General features: G+C 37.5%; 2 protein-coding genes across 2 annotated transcripts; both read right to left on the bottom strand.

Moving 5' to 3' along the window:
* Nucleotides 1-2,484: 2,484 nt before the first annotated feature.
* LOC122821039 lies at nt 2,485-5,152 on the bottom strand. The gene is made up of 2 exons (XM_044098874.1): nt 4,798-5,152; nt 2,485-4,254 (listed from the first exon to the last, which is right to left on the bottom strand). The coding sequence occupies exon 2, from the start codon at nt 4,238-4,240 to the stop codon at nt 3,398-3,400; it is 843 nt and encodes a 280-aa protein (XP_043954809.1). The 5' UTR covers nt 4,241-4,254; nt 4,798-5,152; the 3' UTR covers nt 2,485-3,397.
* Nucleotides 5,153-5,242: 90 nt separating this feature from the next.
* On the bottom strand, nt 5,243-7,777 carry LOC122821051 (snake venom serine protease Dav-PA-like). The gene is made up of 6 exons (XM_044098885.1): nt 7,716-7,777; nt 7,303-7,495; nt 7,035-7,220; nt 6,651-6,712; nt 6,425-6,549; nt 5,243-6,331 (listed from the first exon to the last, which is right to left on the bottom strand). Exons 1-6 carry the CDS (start codon nt 7,753-7,755, stop codon nt 6,179-6,181), a joined length of 759 nt encoding a protein of 252 aa, XP_043954820.1. The 5' UTR covers nt 7,756-7,777; the 3' UTR covers nt 5,243-6,178.
* Nucleotides 7,778-19,016: the final 11,239 nt, after the last annotated feature.

The raw sequence follows: 19,016 nt of genomic DNA, 5'->3' as shown, positions 1-19,016 counted from the left end.
ATGAGAATTACTTAACTCTTTATATTAATCAATCTGATTTATATTAATCAGATCAGATCTAGCCCGATCCAATCCGACTAAATAACTCTGTTTAGAGCAACCTTTCATCATTTCCTCTCATTTTAGCAGTAATTATTATTGATTTATTAAAAACGTGCTGAAGGAGCCTGACCTGGACCCGTCCAGCAGGCAAATCATTCTGGTTTGACCTGGATCAAATTTCAGGCCAGGTTCAGTTCTAGATGTAGATCTAAACTCTGATTTACATTAAATAACTTATCCTTCAACTTAGCATTAACATTTGACATGAACTAATGACTAACAAGACATTTGTTTCCATTAACCATTTTACCATTCCTGCTTGCACTGTGGTGTGGCTGTATTTTCACCTCCTCTGTTGATCATAGCAACATAAATGGGGTAGGTGCTGTTTATTAAATTCATACCATTCAATAGTAAAAAAACATGACATCTCTGCTAGCTGATGATCCTCCTGCTGCTGTTGGGCCCGAAGGAGTTCTCTGGTTGGGGAGAACCCAAAGTTACATTATTACACAGCAATGCCACATGAGGTCGATACATGAGCATAAGCAGTCAGAGTTACAGTCACTGTCAGTTCAGACTTGAGATTACAAAGCAGCATTTTTAACTGCAGAGATGCAGAGTTTCGTGAAATACCCAAACATTAGCTACAAGTTAATGTTTTTAAATTGAGAAACTCTACACTTTCACCCATTACACACCTGCATATACAGCTACATATTTCAACAAGATATTTTGAAATATGTAGCTCTAATCATTTTTCTGCATTAGTTGGGAGACAGTTTTCCTGCTTTGTAAACGAATTAGTGTGTATTTATTTCCCCACATGCTACTAAAATAACCTGAAAAGTCCCCAAGAGCCACATTCTTATCAAGATGGGAACTCCAGTTTGTCTTATTGTAAATTTAAAGTGCAATGTTTGTTCACTGCCCCTTTAGCATGCTGCATGATTTTTTGCAGAGTGGTACTACTTTCAGAAAGGGAGGTTCCCAAAAAGTATGGTCATCTCCTGAGTCCCCAGTAGGGATTGCAAACAAGGGTGCGTGTGTGTGTGTTTGGGTGTATGTTGGTATATGTGATTTAGCAGGACATTTTGGAAAGAGGTGTCTGTCTAGTGTTGCAAAAACAACTAGTTTGAAAAAAATGTGTCCCTCTAATTCACAAAATCCATATAGGTGTGTGTGTGTATCACCAGACCATAGAATAACCCAAAACCTGTAATAAAAAAACGTTTTCAAATGCTTTTCACTAAAATATTGTTTAGAATTAAAGCAGCCTTACCTAAATAATTGTAATCAGAGTTTTGATTAGTCATCTTAACTATATTTCATAGCTTCCAGAGCCAGAGAAAGATGGAGGAGGCTTGCAGCAGACAATCTGCAAGCCAGAGTCGTTTTACTGAACGGACTTATTAGAGGTATATTATTTTAATTTATCTTGTAAAATCACATTTCATAACTGCTAGAAGTTTATTCCCGCTTGTTTATTTATTACAGAATCTTTTCTGCTTCTGGAGAGATGTCCTGCACACAAAAAAGTTGTTTCAGCTTGGGAAATCTTCCGTCGCAGCCAAGCAAGAGCTAAAATCCTGCTACAAGCCAGCAAAACAGTGCTGTGTAATGTTTCCTCTGATGCAAAGGTGATTGTGAAATGATTCATGTATGATTTGTCTCTTATAACTCAGTAAAGAATGGATGACCAAGAAGCTAGAGTTGAATTATCTCAGTCAGATTATTCTCAACAAATTTTTAATACCATTCAGGTTCTGCAAACACTTGAATGTATTGAATACTGGGGAAAATAACCATAGCCTTTCACAGTCCACCAAGATCACCAAGATTACTGATTTTAAACCCATCTGAAGTCTCAGGCTATTTCAGACAAATTAATGATATACTTGCCAAGGATGATCCTGTGCCTGAACGTAGAAACCATGAAACTGCGAATGAAGTTGTGAAGGCGCTTTCTGAAAGAGATTGTAAAAATGTTGAAAACATTTTGAAAAAGCTGTCCAAGAGTAACAGTGGGTGGACATCCAGAGTAGAAGTTGCACATACAAGTCACCAAAGGCTCCCATTTGGTTAATTTACTTAAAACCCTTTTGCACCTGTTTAAAAGAAAATCCCAAAGCCTACCTTCTCCAGGATTTCCTTTCCACTCTAGATGAATTAAATTTTCTGGTGTCATCTGTAAATAATCCATGTCAAGACAGTCAGTGTGAAAATCCCTTCAAGAAGATAACAAAATATTATCCAATCCCCTAAATTTGATTTAGAAGACGAGATCTCAGATATAAAATGTACGCGTAAAAAGAAATTTATCTTATCTCTTAAATTTGATCCTGAAAATGAGATCAAAAACAAACTAAGCGTAAAAGAACAAAACCATCACATTGGATTGCTTTTTCTCCATAAACTGTGACAATTTTCTTTTCAATAAAATATTTTATTGAAGAATTTTTCAGGTGCACATGCTCTTGTTTTAATACAGCAATAATATTAGAAAATCATGTTAACAATTTGTGACAATCTTTAAACATTTGCATAGAACATGGTCTGTGGATAAAAGAACAATAATTTTGGTTTTTTACACAGCGCTGATATTTTTTCACAAAATCTGAAACCATGACATCATTTTTTATCACATCACCGGGGTATGAATCAAGTACTTATTGCATTGATAAACTGCAAGTTCTATTACAAAGGTAATAAACACAGTGATGACCACAGACAACAGACAGAGTGCCTTGAAGTTGATTATTATGATACATTATTTTGGAAGACCTATTTTTCAAAAACTTTACGATGCTTGTAGGGTAGAAATCAAAATCTGGCTGAAATCCCTACAAGTCAAAAAACATGGCAATCCCGTTCCCTTCCAAAAAAAAAAAGAGAAAATTAAGTATTTAAATTAGGGAGGAGCACATACAACATATGCACTCATGTATCAACAGAAACAGCCACTACGCTGTAAAAAAATATTAAATGGTATGAGGTGTTCCTGGTCTAGTTTCTTGTACGATCATCTTAGTCCACTCAAAATAACACAAAACTAACTTGCAAATAACTTTCCAGGAAGATGTAGGAACTTATTTGGGTCAATAATTTTAATTAATAAAAATTATAATTGTCTTAAGTCAATAATATTCATAAAAAGCACAACTTCCACTGGCAGATTGGATTTAATATATAACTAGAACTTTTTCATCAATATTAAGGAATTAACTTTTTATTGCTTAAAGTTCACTTGTTAGTTTTGTCTTATTTCAAATGTACTAAGATTTTTGCACTAGAAATAAACCAGAAATACTTGGTAATATTTTGTGTTTTATCCATTTAAATTCCTCATTTGTCTTCAGAAACAGGACAGTTTTCCAGCCCTGAGAAGAAACAGCAGAGGCATCACCAAGTTACTGGGCAAGTTGCAAAACCCGAAACTTGTTTCGATAAAACATGCATCACTTAAATTCAGCAAAGACGTTTTGGTCAAAGCAGTGGAAATAAGGAGACCAACAAACCAAAACCACTGCATGCCAGAAATGGCTGTTATGGTGTGGAAAGCCCTCTGCTTTGATCGGTCCAGCCGTTCCCTCTCTGCGCCGCCGTCCCCAGGACCCGGGTGAACCAGAGCGCAGAGAACAGAGGCGCTGCAGGAAGATGTGACTGTCAGGGTGACAACCAACAGGCAGTACAATGGGACGGTTCTGGTTCTGATGGGTAACGCTTCGCTCAGACCGATCAGAATCAGACACAGCAGCCAAACAGAAGCGATGCTGATGTTTCGGATTCTGACCCCGCAGCTGCCTTTGGCCCTCAGGTAAACTACAGGGTGAACAGCTGCAACGTAGCGCTCCGCACAGGTCAGGATATGGAACAGCATCTCTCCGTAAAATGTAAAAGAAGCCGGCCAGAACCCTACGGTTTTTATTTCCAAGATGCTCAAGTGTTCGGCGCAAATATGACAGAAGAACCCAAACACCCAGAGCAGCTCCATGACAGCCAGGTGGAAGGTGAAGACGTCAGCGTGGGCCGCGGTTCGAAAAGCTCGCTGCTGGCGCCGCTTCTGTAGACCCAGAAACAGGATGAAGCAGGAGAGAGGGAGGAGGAGAATGGCCCTGATCGACCTCACGGCGATGCTTAGGCTGGTACAGCGGTAAAACAGCAGATCAGCCGGTACGGAGGTGGCGTTCACTGACATGTTTAAATGTTAACCTGAAAAGAAAAGCAGTGGAAGACACTTTAGTGATCGCTGCCAACTCACTTCATTCACCAAGTTCTTTTTAAAAATCTCATCAACTGATCAAGCTGCAGCTTCTCAAAAGAACACAATACATTATGATAATATTAGTAAATAATTAGCATAACTTGCTATAAGTTAAGTAAAAACATTCTCTTTTACTTACTTGGGTGCCTATTTCTAATCTGAACTACTGACCTGCTGTGGCTCTGCTCTGATGTGTAGAAAAACTTTTTCCTGTGTGAATTTCTTCATAATGGTCGTTTGTAACTGGATTGTCTTCATGCATCATTCAAACAAACAATCTGAGATCAACCCATACACCATATATAGTATTAAACACAGTTGTTTCCCAGACAGAATAGAGATTATGTATTGTGTCTGTTTATCAGTCTGTTCTTAAACCCTGATGTTTGCTAACCATGTTGCTGGTTCCTGATGTATTCTATTATAGCCGATAAAAAAGTAAAATCTGCTGTGTAAAATGAAATTAGAAGAACATAAAAAATAAGACTCACCAACATATATTCCCAGGTTCTGTGTTTCAGAAGCAACTCAAACAAAGGCAAACAATCTATCCTGTAACTTTGACAGGATTCAAATCACCTGTAATGATTCAGAGGGAGGCTAGAAACCTGGAATTCAAACTACATGTAAAATTTAATTGATGTGTTTTATCATTTCTGTGCTCATAACAACAGCTGCCAGTATCAGTCCAGAAAATGTCATGGGTCATTTTAATAATTCATTTCTCTGGATTAACTCTGAACATTTTCTTTATTATATAACATTCAACTAATCATCTGAGAAACTTACATTAAAACTGAAAAATCCACTATTGACAATACTTGAGAATATATGGATTTTTTTTTTTGGGGGGGGAGAGGGGGGGGGGGGGGGTTATGAAGTACGCCCCCCCCCCAACAAAAAAAAAATTGTCCTCCTTTTCAGAAACCCAAATCTGGTCACCCTACTTCATCCAAGATTAATATTTTTATCTCATAGTTATAAATGTTAAACTTTCAGTTAATGTCTAAGTATGAAGAATAAAATGACAAAATCACTACTCTAGAAAAGTTTCATTTAATAGCATAATGAAATATTCTTGGTGGCGTAGAAATAAGTTCAAATTGTTAATATTTGAACAGTGACTATTGAATTAAAAAGGTTCATATTTGATGATGCAAACCTTCTTTATTTAATTTGATGACATTTTCAGTGAAAAACATAACGATGTATTTAATGACATATTTTAGCAGTGCTAACATCTTTTAACTTTTTCCAGATATTACTATAAAATTTACAGAGCACTTCAGTCAAATTAAAATTTTGAAAACCAAATTGCAATTTTGAAGTTTTACATAAACATGTATTTTAGATTAAAACTTCTTACATTCCAGATTTTGACAGTTTTAATTATTTAACTTTTCATTTCCTTTGTATCTTTATTAAAAGTGTGATTATTTTTATGTTATTAGGATATTAATTGTTGTATTATGTAACTTCTGTTTCATTATTTAGTTTAATGTTCTCTAAGACTAAATCTGGAAAAGTAACTCCAGAGCTGCAGAGTTTAGATGCTGCATGTTCATTTCTGCTGTAAAATAAATACAAAAAACAGAATAAATGAGTTACTTCTGGTGTTCCTCTTCATGTGATTTAAAACTCAAGTCACATTTTTAGACTCAGTTCAGGGAAAATATCAACAATCTGAACCTTGAATGTAAAGACGATCAGATAGGAAATGTTTCTTTTTCATTCATTTATTTATTTTTCATATCTGAGGCAGAGAAAGCTCCATTAAGGAGGTCAAGGTCAGGTGATTAATTTATTATAAACTGATGAAGATACAGCTATAAAATTATATCTGAGAGGAAATTTGATGAGGATTTTATATCATTATAGTTTAACCCCAGTAGTTTGTTTTATCCAGCTCTTGTATTTACACACATCTATGATTCTAACTGGCAGCTGACATGCATATCCTCCTGAACATTCAGCAACCAAACCATAAGTCCTGTAGCTGAACTCCACTGCTGAACCAGAGTCGCCCTGTAGAAAAATTTATATCAGCATATTAATTTATGTTGTAAAACAGAAAAGTCTAATAATCACTGCGGAGAGATATTGAAGACACAAACTTACATGACATGTATCCATGTCCGGCGCTTCAGCGAGGAATATATGCCCACATGTCGGCTCGAACATGGAAACAGCAGAAACTTTCATGTCGACACACTGAAGATGTGTTGAAATAGGAGCATTGGGGTCTGCAGAGAAACATGAATATCATGAACATGTTCTTCACTCCACCTTCTCTGTAGAGACAGAAACAAAGATTTTATTCTCATAACTTCAATATTTTTCTCACATCGTTTATTGAAGGGGCCGGTTGTTGTTCCTCCCTCTCCTACCAGTTGAACAGTACTGCCTCTAAAACACAAGAATAAAATGTAAAAACACAAGATAATGTAAAGAATCATTGTTATAAAAAACAATGAAAGAACAGAAAAGAAATCCATGAAGGACTTCATCCTCTGGCCCAGGTGTGTCCACCTCCAGTCCTCAGTGACGGTGTCCTCCGTCCTTTACATGAACCAACTCTGTCTCTCCGGTCCAACACACCTGAGCTAACTGGGTTCTAGTTCTGCTGGTGGCCTGATTACCTTTCTCAGGTGTGCTGAAGCAGAGGCAGCAGGACTGGAGGAGTGGAGACAGAAACCCTGAAGTCATGTTTTCAATCAGAAAGACTTACTTTTTAAGGTGTTTCCTGCAATTTGGCAGCAGAGCAAGTGGGACATCTGTTACTGGTCTCTGAAGCTTCAGCAGCATGATGTCATGCTTCTGGCCGTGGTCAGTATAAATCACAGGATCATATTGGATTACCTGAGTCTCCTGCATAGCGGTCCTTGGATGAACTTTAAATATGGCTTTGTTAGTCCTGCAGAAAAGTTTAGATTGTAATGAACACCCAGAAAACCTGACCATCTGCAGATAAAGCTGTCTTAAGGTCTCTTTCCTACCACCCTGCCTCTGACTCCCAGCAGTGAGCTGCAGTCAGGATCCACATTGAGTGGATCAGAGTTCCTCCACACAGGGTCGATGCAGTACCATTTGTGCTCAACAGCCGAACATGATAAAGATGGTCGTTAACATCACAGTCATGACCTCCAATGATTCTCTTCTGCAGAGAAACATCTGAGTTCACTGAAACACCTGAAGAAGAAAAAAGAGGACTTTACTCAGAAATTAGGTACAAGCATGTCTTCTGGAACAAGGATAAAAGAGCATCACAGTTTATATGCAGAGACATTTCTGTCTGAAACAGAATCAGAGGAAAGTCTGAGAGTCACAGAGAGCAGCAGCCTCTCTGGAACCAGTGGAAGTGTCTGCAGTGTCTCCAAGCTGTCCAGTGTCTCTAGTGGGTCTGACTCACCCAGACCCAGCAGCAGCATCAGAACTTTCAGCAGAGCCATTGCTGGTCCAGCTTCTTGTGAATTTCTGCAGTCCTGCAGCAGCATTTAAACTCTGTTCAAAACTTCCTGCTGGACAGGAGGCCACCAATCACAGGACAGACATCGACCTGTCCAATCACAGGACGGACACTGACCTGTCCAATCACAGGACGGACATCGACCTGTCCAATCACAGGACGGACACGGATCTACATTATCATCTGCATACAAAGGAACTTTAACAACTCATCGTTATAAAGAAACTTGAAAAACGTTGATGTAGATTTTCCTAAAAATCTAACTTAGAAAAAAACTAAACCCAAACCAGAGACATGAAGAGACCCTGATGAAAACAAAGAGAAGGGACCAGGAGCAGTGACATGGAGTAACAAGATGAACCGACCATTAACAGTCTGTGATTTGACTAATCAGAGATGTGATTACATATTCATCTGGTAATAGAATAAAAACATCTGTTTTGTGCAGCTCAAAGTTAGTTTGGGGTAAAGTGGAGCTAATGTGCTAGCAAACATCAAGTTAAGGACAACCATAAATACAAAAATAGAAAAAAAGCCCTGATGTTACATTGTGAAAACCAAAAGGACTACTGGAACTAAAATGTCCTTCGTAAAAGAAACTATAAATCTTGTTTTTTTTATAGACAAGAAATGTTACAAGAAATTCATCAGGAACATTCTGTTATGGACAAAAGGACTGTTTGTCTTTTCTCTGTCTGTTTTATCTGCTCACACACACACGGCTGCACGCTGACATAACCATAACATAAGACTGAATACAGATTTTAAAAAGAACATGTGATCTATTATTTACATTGTTTAAACAAAAAGACTTGAAAGGACTTGAAATTCCAAGTTTTAGACTTGAGGCTTGACTCAGCATGTAAGGATAAAGACTCAAGACTTGCAAAACACTGACTTGGTCCCATAGCTGTATTAAAATAAACATGTTGTTCTAGTCCTTGACCTGTAGTGGGCTTCTGCATGAATGTGATTTAAACATTAAAACCTTTTATTTGTTTTGCTGTCTGCAGCCTTGCTGTAGGACTCATTACAATGTACCACATAAAATCATTTAAACATTTTGCTTTAAAAATATTTCAAATATGTCCTGAACTCACACATTTTGTCTGACAAAAACTCACAGGATCTAAGTTCCCTCTGAGTCTCCCAGATAGGATCTTGACTTCACAAACGTCTGCACAACTGAGGCTCTAAATATATTTCATGACTGAGAAACAGCCATGGATTTCTCAGTCATGAAGCGGTGACGTGGAGTAACAAGATGAACCGACCATTAACAGTCTGTGACTTGACTAAACAGAGATGTGATTACATATTCATCTGGTAATAGAATAAAAACACCTGTTTTGTGCAGCTCAAAGTTAGTTTGGGGTAAAGTGGAGCTAATGTGCTAGCAAACATCAAGTTAAGGACAACCATAAATACAAAAATAGAAAAAAAGCCCTGATGTTACATTGTGAAAACCAAAAGGATTACTGGAACTAAAATGTCCTTCGTAAAAGAAACTATGAATCTTGTTTTTTTTATAGACAAGAAATTTTACAAGAAATTCATCAGGAACATTCTGTTCTGGACAAAAGGACTGTTTGTCTTTTCTCTGTCTGTTTTATCTGCTCACACACACACGGCTGCACGCTGACATAACCGTAACATTTATCCCTGGTGTGCGACAATCGGTGTCTATCAGACCCAGCTTGGCATAACACGTCCTGTTAGAAGGATGTTATGGGAGGTAATTTTGCAGTTGATGGCAGAAAATGAAAAATTGAGACGGGAACAGCTTTCTGTTGCACCTGGTCCAAGTAATGAACCTCCCTCTCTTCAATCCACATCTTCTTCCAATGCTAGTCCCCAACAGGTGGAGATGTTGGTATTTGTTGCCCTGGATAGAAAATGTGCCTCCTTCAGAGGAAGAAAAGGTCTAGGTTTGGTTGAGCGGTTGCAGGAAGTGCAGGTGTTAGAAACACCAGGACTGGTGTCAGTGTAACAGACCTTCCTGTAAACAGGATAGAACAGGTAGGAGTAATGAGGCAGAAACAAATCTGTACTTCACAAATCCTCCTGGAATCTGTTCTGAAGCCGGCTATCAGTGAGACAGACTGGAGCGATTACAACGCTGCCTCCTACTGGTAGCTTTCTGCTACTGCAGTAAAATTAATTACAATAGAAGCCAACTCTCGAGATTAGAAATAAGCATAAAAACATATCAATTAATTCAATATCAAAAAATAAAAATAAAAATAATCATGTAACAGAATTTTTTCTTGTATTGATGAGTTTAATGGCAGCTGTTAAGCAGCAAGTGACATTCTGAATGCTGACGTGTTACTGCGAGACCAATTTGTTGAGCATGTTATTGATGTTCACTACGCCTTGCCATATCAATGACTTTGCAGAAATATGACCCAGGTGATGTTTTTCCCCTTTCTTCAACAATATACTTTGCATACAAGTCCAGAAACGCCACAGAGACTTTGAAGACGGAGTTCGAACATGAACCGACGTTTTGAACGGTGAGTGGGGATTAGAATGGTGCTTTTTCATTTCATGAAGTGAATGTTAACCAAACTTTTAAAGCACTAAAAGAGCCAACATAAGATTTTACTTTTGTTAGTTCACTTATCTTTGAAACATGTTTAACACTTGCTTTTGCATCTTTTATATCCAAGAAGCTTTGCATTGAAAATGTGCAGATTTAAAAATTAAATTTGTAGTAATATATTAAAATTAATGCATGTGGTTTTTATTTTTTAAATTTTAAATAATAAAGGTGTAATACACCAGAAATATGCACTATATTAAAGGTTTTAGCCGTATCTAAATTGAATTAGAAGAATTTCTTTCAAATTCACTGATAAGCTTCAAGATTTTTCAATCACAGGTGGCTTTTTTCTGTTTTTTTATGGATCTTTCACTTTAATTTCAGGATTTTTTTTCCATTTACTACTGACAAGCACATATTATATGTTCAATCTCAATTTAGACTGAAGCTTATTTCTGGTAAGCATGCTTATGTTTTCCTTTTGGCGACTCAAATTGACATACTTTGTTGACTATTCAACCATTAACTGAAGACCCTGTATGGGTTTTTCTTTGGATTAGTGATTTAGTTTGTTTAGTGTTTGTAAGTGTGAACAACAGACTCTGTAAGGAACCATTGAAAATGTAAATCCTTTCCTTAAATATGATTTCCAAATGCTTCCAACATTCTGAAGTCTAACATATTAAGTGACAGAAAGAAGCTTGCAGCTCAGGAGATTAAATCAGAACATTACTGCAGTAATTTGTTCAGTCTTACTGGTCTGGTACTGAAAATGATCTAACCTGAGCTTTATTACTTCTGTTTCTTTTCATGTTTTCTTCTGTGTTTCTTATAGCCTCAGCTGTGGGAACATGACTGACTCCTGCTCTACCAATGGCTCCATCTCGGTCTCTCCCATTTCTTTTGAAATATGCTCCAGCTCCATCACTGCCATGTACCTTTACTTTGGCTACACCATTCTCCATATTATTCTCCTGCTCCCACTCTCCACCTTAGTTCTCTGCTGGGGTTATCAGCAAAGGAAACAACAACGTTCCTCAGCATCAGTCATGAGCCACTTTGACTACTACACCTACATGATGGCTGCCACGGAGCTGGTTGGAATATTTGGAGCCGCCCTTCACATTGTCAGCACTGTTCTCCGCAACATGGAGTTGATGTTTTGGGGTATTGTTATTTTTTCGTTTTCCTGGGGCGTACAGATGATTTTACCGGTCATGATCTGCCTGGATCGCTACCAGGCTGTTGTTTTTCCCATCACCTACGTAAGGCTAAGGCAGAGAGCTGGACTCCGTATAAGAAACATTAGCACAGCGGTGATTTTGCTGCTATGCACTGCAAACATGTTGTTAGTAAAAGCTCAGATGACACACTCTCAGATCAGCATTGTGCAAGCCTGTGCATCAATGCTCTGTGTAGTTACAGTATGTTTCTGCAGCGTGTCTGTTCTGTGCGTTCTGATCCAGCCAGCGCCCGGGGCGGGAGGTGTTGACAGAGCTCAGGTTGACCCCTTAAAGAGAAAGGCTTTCAACGTTATTGTCATCATTATGGGGGTGCTGCTTTTTAAATTTGCAGGAAATCTGTCTTGCCTAATAGTGAGCTCCTTGCCACAGACTGCTGACAGTCTTCAGTGTGTAATACGAGCTTCACAGATGGTTTTCAACCTGCCCAGCTCTTTGGTGTTACCGCTTCTATTTCTGCACAGAAACGGGAAACTACCAGGATGTAAACACACATCGGAGTGATTTAGATTGTTTAGTGTTTGTAAGTGTGAACAACAGACTCTGTGAGGAACCATTGAAAATGTAAATCATTTCCTTAAATATGATTTCCAAACGCTTCCAACATTTCCAGGTCTAACGTGACTCTACGTTCTCTGATGACTGTTACACTGAATAATCAGCAAAACTATCATCTTAAAATGTTACAGTAGTTTGTAGTATTTATTGCAATAACAGTTAATGTTACAGAAACATTTGTTTGAACATCAGAGCTAAAAAATCAAAACCTAAAAAGTTAAACCTACCAATTATCAAATAATTTAGTTTTAGTCTTGTGTTATATAGTTTTAATCATATTTCAGTCACCTGGAGTTATTTAGGTTGATTTCTGTTTTAACTTTGTGAGAAGTTTGGTTTGCTGCACGAGGAACTCCCCACTAAAATTGTGAGTTTTTTGGGTGCATCTTCTTCTATTTGTTGATATCTAAACACCTAACAGAATACATAAATGAATAATAACTATAGCTTTAATTATTATGACATGCACTATTACTTTTCTGATTATTTGTGAACTTTTCCTATATCTAACCATGTTTTATTCAACATTAGAACAACTTACCTATGCATGACGTTTAACTTTGGAAAGTAACAAACAATAAATAAAATACTCTAAACCAATTTTGGTGTCTTTGTTTCTATTTTCTGACAAACAGAATAAACTTGACAGTGTGTTAAAAAGTTAATTGCTTTCTGACATGACATTTTTCTTTATATATTGTTTCCTCGTCTAGAGGTAATAACAGTTGGGTTCACCGTAGACAGGATCTAAATGCAGCATTAGATAATAACTTATGCTTCACATAAGAGATGATAAAAACAACTTTGAAAATAAAGTAAGACTTTATTTTTACATTTTGTTAAAGAAGCAATTTAAGTATCTGATGCAAAGTTATGTTTAGTACAGCAATATTTACAAATATAAACACATTCAATGGATTTGACTTGACAAAAATAAAATAAAATAAAATAATGGTAATATGAAGCCTATAGGCGCAAATTCAATCTGGAAAACTCTTTTAGCCCCACCTGCATCATCCAGCCGGAACTTCCGGCGTTGATCAATCATCACAGTTGATTGATCAACGCCGGTCCAAGTCTCGTCACGTCCAATCACCGTCCAAGCCCCAGCTGATAAGGACCGCCATCCATGGCGTCGTCCGCTTTCCAGCAGAGCTCAACCCACCTCCACCCCTTCACCTCCACCCTTCACCTCCACCCCTTCACCTCCACCCCTTCACCTCCACTCGCTCAGCATCAGGCCACATCCTTCATCGCCTCCACCACCAGTGCCGGGTCCCGGGGGGATGACGTTCCTCTCAGCGTACGGAATGCTCATCCAAGCCCATCGCAAAGTTTGCGATGATCAATGTCCTTAGCCGGGGCCCAGGCGCCAAAGATTTAAATCATATTGTCATTAAACTTTTCTAATGGTTTCCCTTTGTCTGTCTGAGTCTCTACAGATTGAAATGACTTATCCTCCTCCTCTTCTTTAAACATCTAAACCAGGGGTCTCAAACTCCAGTCCTCGAGGGCCGCAGTCCTGCAACTTTTAGATGTGCCTCTGCTGCACCACCTGCATAGAATAATTAAGGTTCTGGAGAACTGATCTACACCAGGTGGAGGTAATTAAGCCATTTCATTCCAGTGTTTTGTACCTGTGCCACATCTAAAAACTGCAGGACTGCGGCCCTTCAGGACTGGAGTTTGAGACCCCTGATCTAAACTAATAATATTAGTGAATGCAAAAATATTCTCCACACACTGAATTCACAACTAAATAAAATCAATGGAAAACATTTATGAACAATCTAAATTATGTTACCTGCTGTCATCAAATACTTTACAAAAAACAGTAAAAGCATGTTTTTCATTAAATATAAGAATCAAGTTATTTTCAAAGACTTCAAAATTAATGAGAAAGTCTGACAAACATGTTAGGAAAGGCTAAAGAGTGTCTTTAGAGTCCTCTCTAAAGTTTGAACTGAACTGTTAAAAAACATACAGGAATGACTGGAGTTTATACATTTGACTTGATTGAGATAATTTTATATATATATATATATATATATATATATATATATATATATATATATATATATATATATATATAGCCCCACCTACTTCTTAACAGCTTGATTCAAACAAATCCTATTTAATGTGACTAATCCACCTGTTCATGGAAATGAGCCAGAAACAAAATCTGATTGAAGTGATATCTACACAACAAGGAGAAAGACGTCTAACTTGGTGACAACTAAATGAAGTAATAATTCAGACAAAATCTCATTCAGACTCAGTGGTGTTGACAGAAAGCTGGTTTTCCTGCTCGATGTAGAAACAGTAAAGGCAACACCAGACTTCCTGGCACTGTCAACCAGGCGGCAGACGACTGTATCCGACTGTACGCATGATGGGGATCAGGCAACAGGCTGGTGAACAAAACGCCCAAAAACCTCAACCACAGCGCTCCCATTATGGCCATGATGGTGTGGAAAGCCCTTCGCTTTGACTGGTCAACACCTGATTTGTCCTTGGCTTCCTTTCTCGGCCCGCCATGAATCAGAACGTAAAGAACCGAGACGCTGCAGAAAGAGACCAGAGGCAGGAAGGCCACCAGGACACACATTTGTATGATGAAGAGGGTAGAACCATGAAGCCACTGGTTCTGGATTAACGCTGTAAAGCAAAGCAGCCAGACGCATCCGGAGCTGATGTTCCTGATTTGGACCCCGCCAGAATGTCTCAGACTCCGGTATGTGATGGGGTGGACCACAGCCACGTAGCGCTCCACGCAAGTGAGGACATGAAACAGAGACTGTCCAGGCGACGTGAATGAGAACAGGGCCTGCGCCACCGTCAGCAGGCGGCTGCTCTTCACAAAGGCGCCGGCGCAGTACAGGCCACACGCCAAGGTGCTGAGCAGCTCCAGGAGGATCACATTGTAGGTGAAGACGTCAGAGTGGCTCGTCTGGGTCGCCGTGGAAACGGAGCGCTGCCTCCTCCATCGCTGCCAGCCCATGTATAAGATGAGGACGAACAGCGGGATGAAGAAGATGTTGGTGACGGTGAAGCCTGTGAAGATGAGCATCCCAACTCTGGAGTTCACACAAGGTGTGATTCCTTCACAGGAGAAGTTAGAGCTGTTTGTAGACATAATGACCAATCTGAGAACAAAAAGCATAAAAATCACAGAACAGTACAGAGTAGATTAACTTCACTGTGTAATAGAAAACACTGGGTAAGAAAGCAGGTCCTACAGTCACAATAAAAACATTGAAATGTTGTAAAATCTTAAATATATTGAAAGTATAATGAAGCAAAATAATGATGTAAACTGTAACTACAGGCAGCCTGATGTGGCGGCATGAGTTTGGTATTTTTGATAATTTAGGGATAATTTTCTGACTCCATAAATGTTCTGGAAAACAAACCAAAACAAACATGGAAAACCTTAATTATGTATTATAATACATAATAGAAAGAAATTACCTCACATTTTATTTTATGTATTGCTTAAAATAAAATGCTTATTGCTGATCCACACCTTCTTCTAATGGTTATTACATTTATTCAATGCTGCTGGTAACAGCTGGTCCATTGCTGGACCGGCTGGCGTCGCTTGATTCATCAAGAAAAAGGAGAAAAATTAAACTGAATTAAGGAGAGAAAGTTTTGCTGTTTTCAGCACTTTCGTCCTGTGAGTTTTGAAAAATACATTTTCCCACTTTGATTGTCTGATTATTACTGATCTTATGATTAAGAAGGAATTATCTGGAGAAAATGATCTTGTTTCCACACACAGATAAAGTCATCACACAAACAACAAATATGGAGGAGACTTCAGCTCTCAGGTTTAATAATTAAACAACAGTGAAATAATAATTCTGTAATTAAACTGTACTCACTTTCTCTGCTGTTTCTTTTAATCTCTCATCTCCTGCAGTTAACGTCCTCTGGTATTTATTAAATACAAAATTGTTGTAGTTTATGTGTGTTTGTGTGTTTTACTCTGTCAAGGTGACAAATGGCTCCACGACTCTGACTTTGCATACTGCAAAAATAATTGCATGGCTAAACTCTATTCTGCAAGCAAATTAGATTTTTGCATCAGTGTTGACACACACACGCACACACCCACGCACGCACACACACACACACACACACACACACACACACACACACTGATGTGGTCACAAGTGATCTGATTTGCATAGCAGCAGTTTTTATTTGCAGGTCATTTGGATCGTGTCAACCTGTTGCATGAAATGATGGATGAGTTTGACTCCAGGAACAAATCCTAAACAAATAAATCTAAATCAGGCCAGTAGAAAAAGTTTTGCTGACATTCAGACCGAATGACTGAAAAAGGTTTTGCTGTATTAACGGGACTGAACCGATAATCGAGTTATTGATGGATTTTAATTAGAGCATAAATCAGGTTCCGAAGTGGAAACAATCAGTTTGCAGCACATTCATATATTTAGTTTTAACAAAGATTTAATAAGTCTGCAGAGTAAGTAAAGTTATAAAATTACACTTTTTAAAAATGTATTTGGGCACAGTTTGAGAAGGTTCATTTATTTATGTTTTCATGCTCTTTTAAAAAGATTAATTATTCATTAGTTTCCTAAACTTCATGTATCAGCAGGAAGTTATGAGCAAATAGAAAGCAGAAAGTTCTCAGATTAAAAAAATGTGTAAGATTTATCTGGGACCCACAGGTCACTACAGTCAATCAAATAAACATAAAACGTTTCACTGACTGCAAGAATCTCTGCAAAAACGTCTGTAAAATTATAGCAAAACTGTGATAAAAATGTTCTATCAACATCTAGATTCATAATGTTCTAGGTTTTGTTCTCTGTTTGATCACTGAACACATGAAGTTCCTGGTTTCCCTGCTGATGTTCCCTCCCTGCTGCTCTACATTCACCGTTTGTCTCCCATCAATCATTTTAGTCTCTCTATTCACTCATCAGATCCTCATCAGATCCTCATCAGATCCTCATCAGATCCTCATCAGATCCTCATCAGATCCTCATCAGATCCTCATCAGATCCTCATCAGATCCTCACATCACCATTCCAGCTCACTGTTGTTCCTACGTTATACTGCTTTACATTCAATTTTCACTTTTGTGTTTCTTCCTTTTCTCTGTTCATTGTTTTTTAAACATGATAAACTTTATTCTACTGTTTTCCTGCTAGAATTTAGTTTCTACTTCACAGAACAACAGGAGCAGCAGAACAAATCACAAAGAAACTCCTATCTTTACAAATTAACGTTTGGTTGTAAATGCCACAAAGACAGTGACTCCTTTTCAAGATGGTTGGGTATTAAACCACCAAACTTTAAAACATACAAAGGGATCAGAACTTTATTCCCTTTATTTAAATAAAACGCAGCTGAAATCTGTTTGTTACTTTATGATCTGATTGATTATTTCTGTAGGATTATTATCTTGATTGATCAAGTTGTATGGTAACATCCTGTTGTTGTTTTCAGAATTGCATTGTAGTAATTATTACATTTCAAAATGTTCCCTTGCTGAAATAATTTACCTAAAATCAGGTATGAATGTCATGAAAGAAATCACTTTCAGCATAAGATCTTTATTGCATCAATAAACATATAAATGTTGCTTTAGTTGAGCTTCAAACTGTTGATTATGTTGTACATTGGAAGTAATTATGAAAAGGTTGTGAACTTCTGAGGCCTCAGCTGGAGCTCCAACATTGTGACTGAAATAATTTACAAACCGCAGAAATGACAATGTGTTTGTTTGAAACACCTGCGTCTGGGAGCATAAAGGTCTACAGCAAGCAACGTGCAAACAGCTGCTGAAAACTGCAGAAGGAAACCATCTGCACTTTGGTCGGGTAGGCTTCTTTCTGTTTCACTAGTTTAGACACCAACTGAGTCATTTTTCATTTTAGTTTGCAATGGGAATCCATGTTGAGTTGATTAATCTGGTCAGGGTTACAAAAATCTATAACTTTTATTTAAATACTGAAAAATTCAAGGAAAAGGCAAATTACCCTCAAAACAACTGATATAACCGTTTATTTCTTATTAGTTAGAGCTACTTATTTTTAGTTTTACAGACATTTGTGGATCCCTAATCAACAGATTAATCTGACATTTCAGTTTAAATCACATGAGGTTTTTGTTCATTATTATTTGGTTTTGTATTTATCTTCTGCCATATAATTGAGTCTTATATCCACAGCTTAGAGAATTACAATAAAGGTAAAAAAAATTACTATCACTGAAAAATGCTGGTTTAAAAAAAATACAAATTGTAACCCAGTGTTGGGTCAAATTTGGACTGAAGCAACACTGGCTTGTTTTAACTCCACTGGTTTTTATTGATGGTTTGAAACCAACAGGTTGGGTTATGATTTACCCAAAGGGTTAAACTGACCACAGCTTAAAGTTAAAATGACCCAAAATGTGGTTGAAACTCATAACCTAACACAAGAGGTATTATTCTGTTTGTTTTTATTTTTTAATTCACCATACGAACTAAATAAAAAAATTATCAGAACATTTTAAAACTACTTTTATTTCCATGTGATGCAAGAGCATTACTACAGGTAAATGGTATACAACTAATTAATTATTGGTTATTTTAATGACCGATAATGTGTTGATCTATCCAGAAAGTAGATGAATAGGATGGTGGCCATCATTTGACTTCTACATTTTTATTCTTTAATTTTGTCTGCACCTGTAATCGATCATCCGTTTCCAGACAGAGGGAGATTCAGAGGAACTGAAAACATTACGATGCCTGCAAGTGAAAGGAATATAAAACCAGCAGAATTACAAAACATGCAAGAAATAAAATGGTTTTTAACATTAAACCTCTTCAAATGCTAAAAATTAAGACAAAAAAGTTAATTTTAGACCAAACTA

Source organism: Gambusia affinis, linkage group LG18 (genome assembly GCF_019740435.1).
Source record: "Gambusia affinis linkage group LG18, SWU_Gaff_1.0, whole genome shotgun sequence".
NCBI classification, from domain to species: domain Eukaryota; kingdom Metazoa; phylum Chordata; class Actinopteri; order Cyprinodontiformes; family Poeciliidae; genus Gambusia; species Gambusia affinis.
The sequence above is the reverse complement of the archived record's forward strand: the minus strand, read 5'-3'. Positions and strand labels throughout refer to the sequence as shown.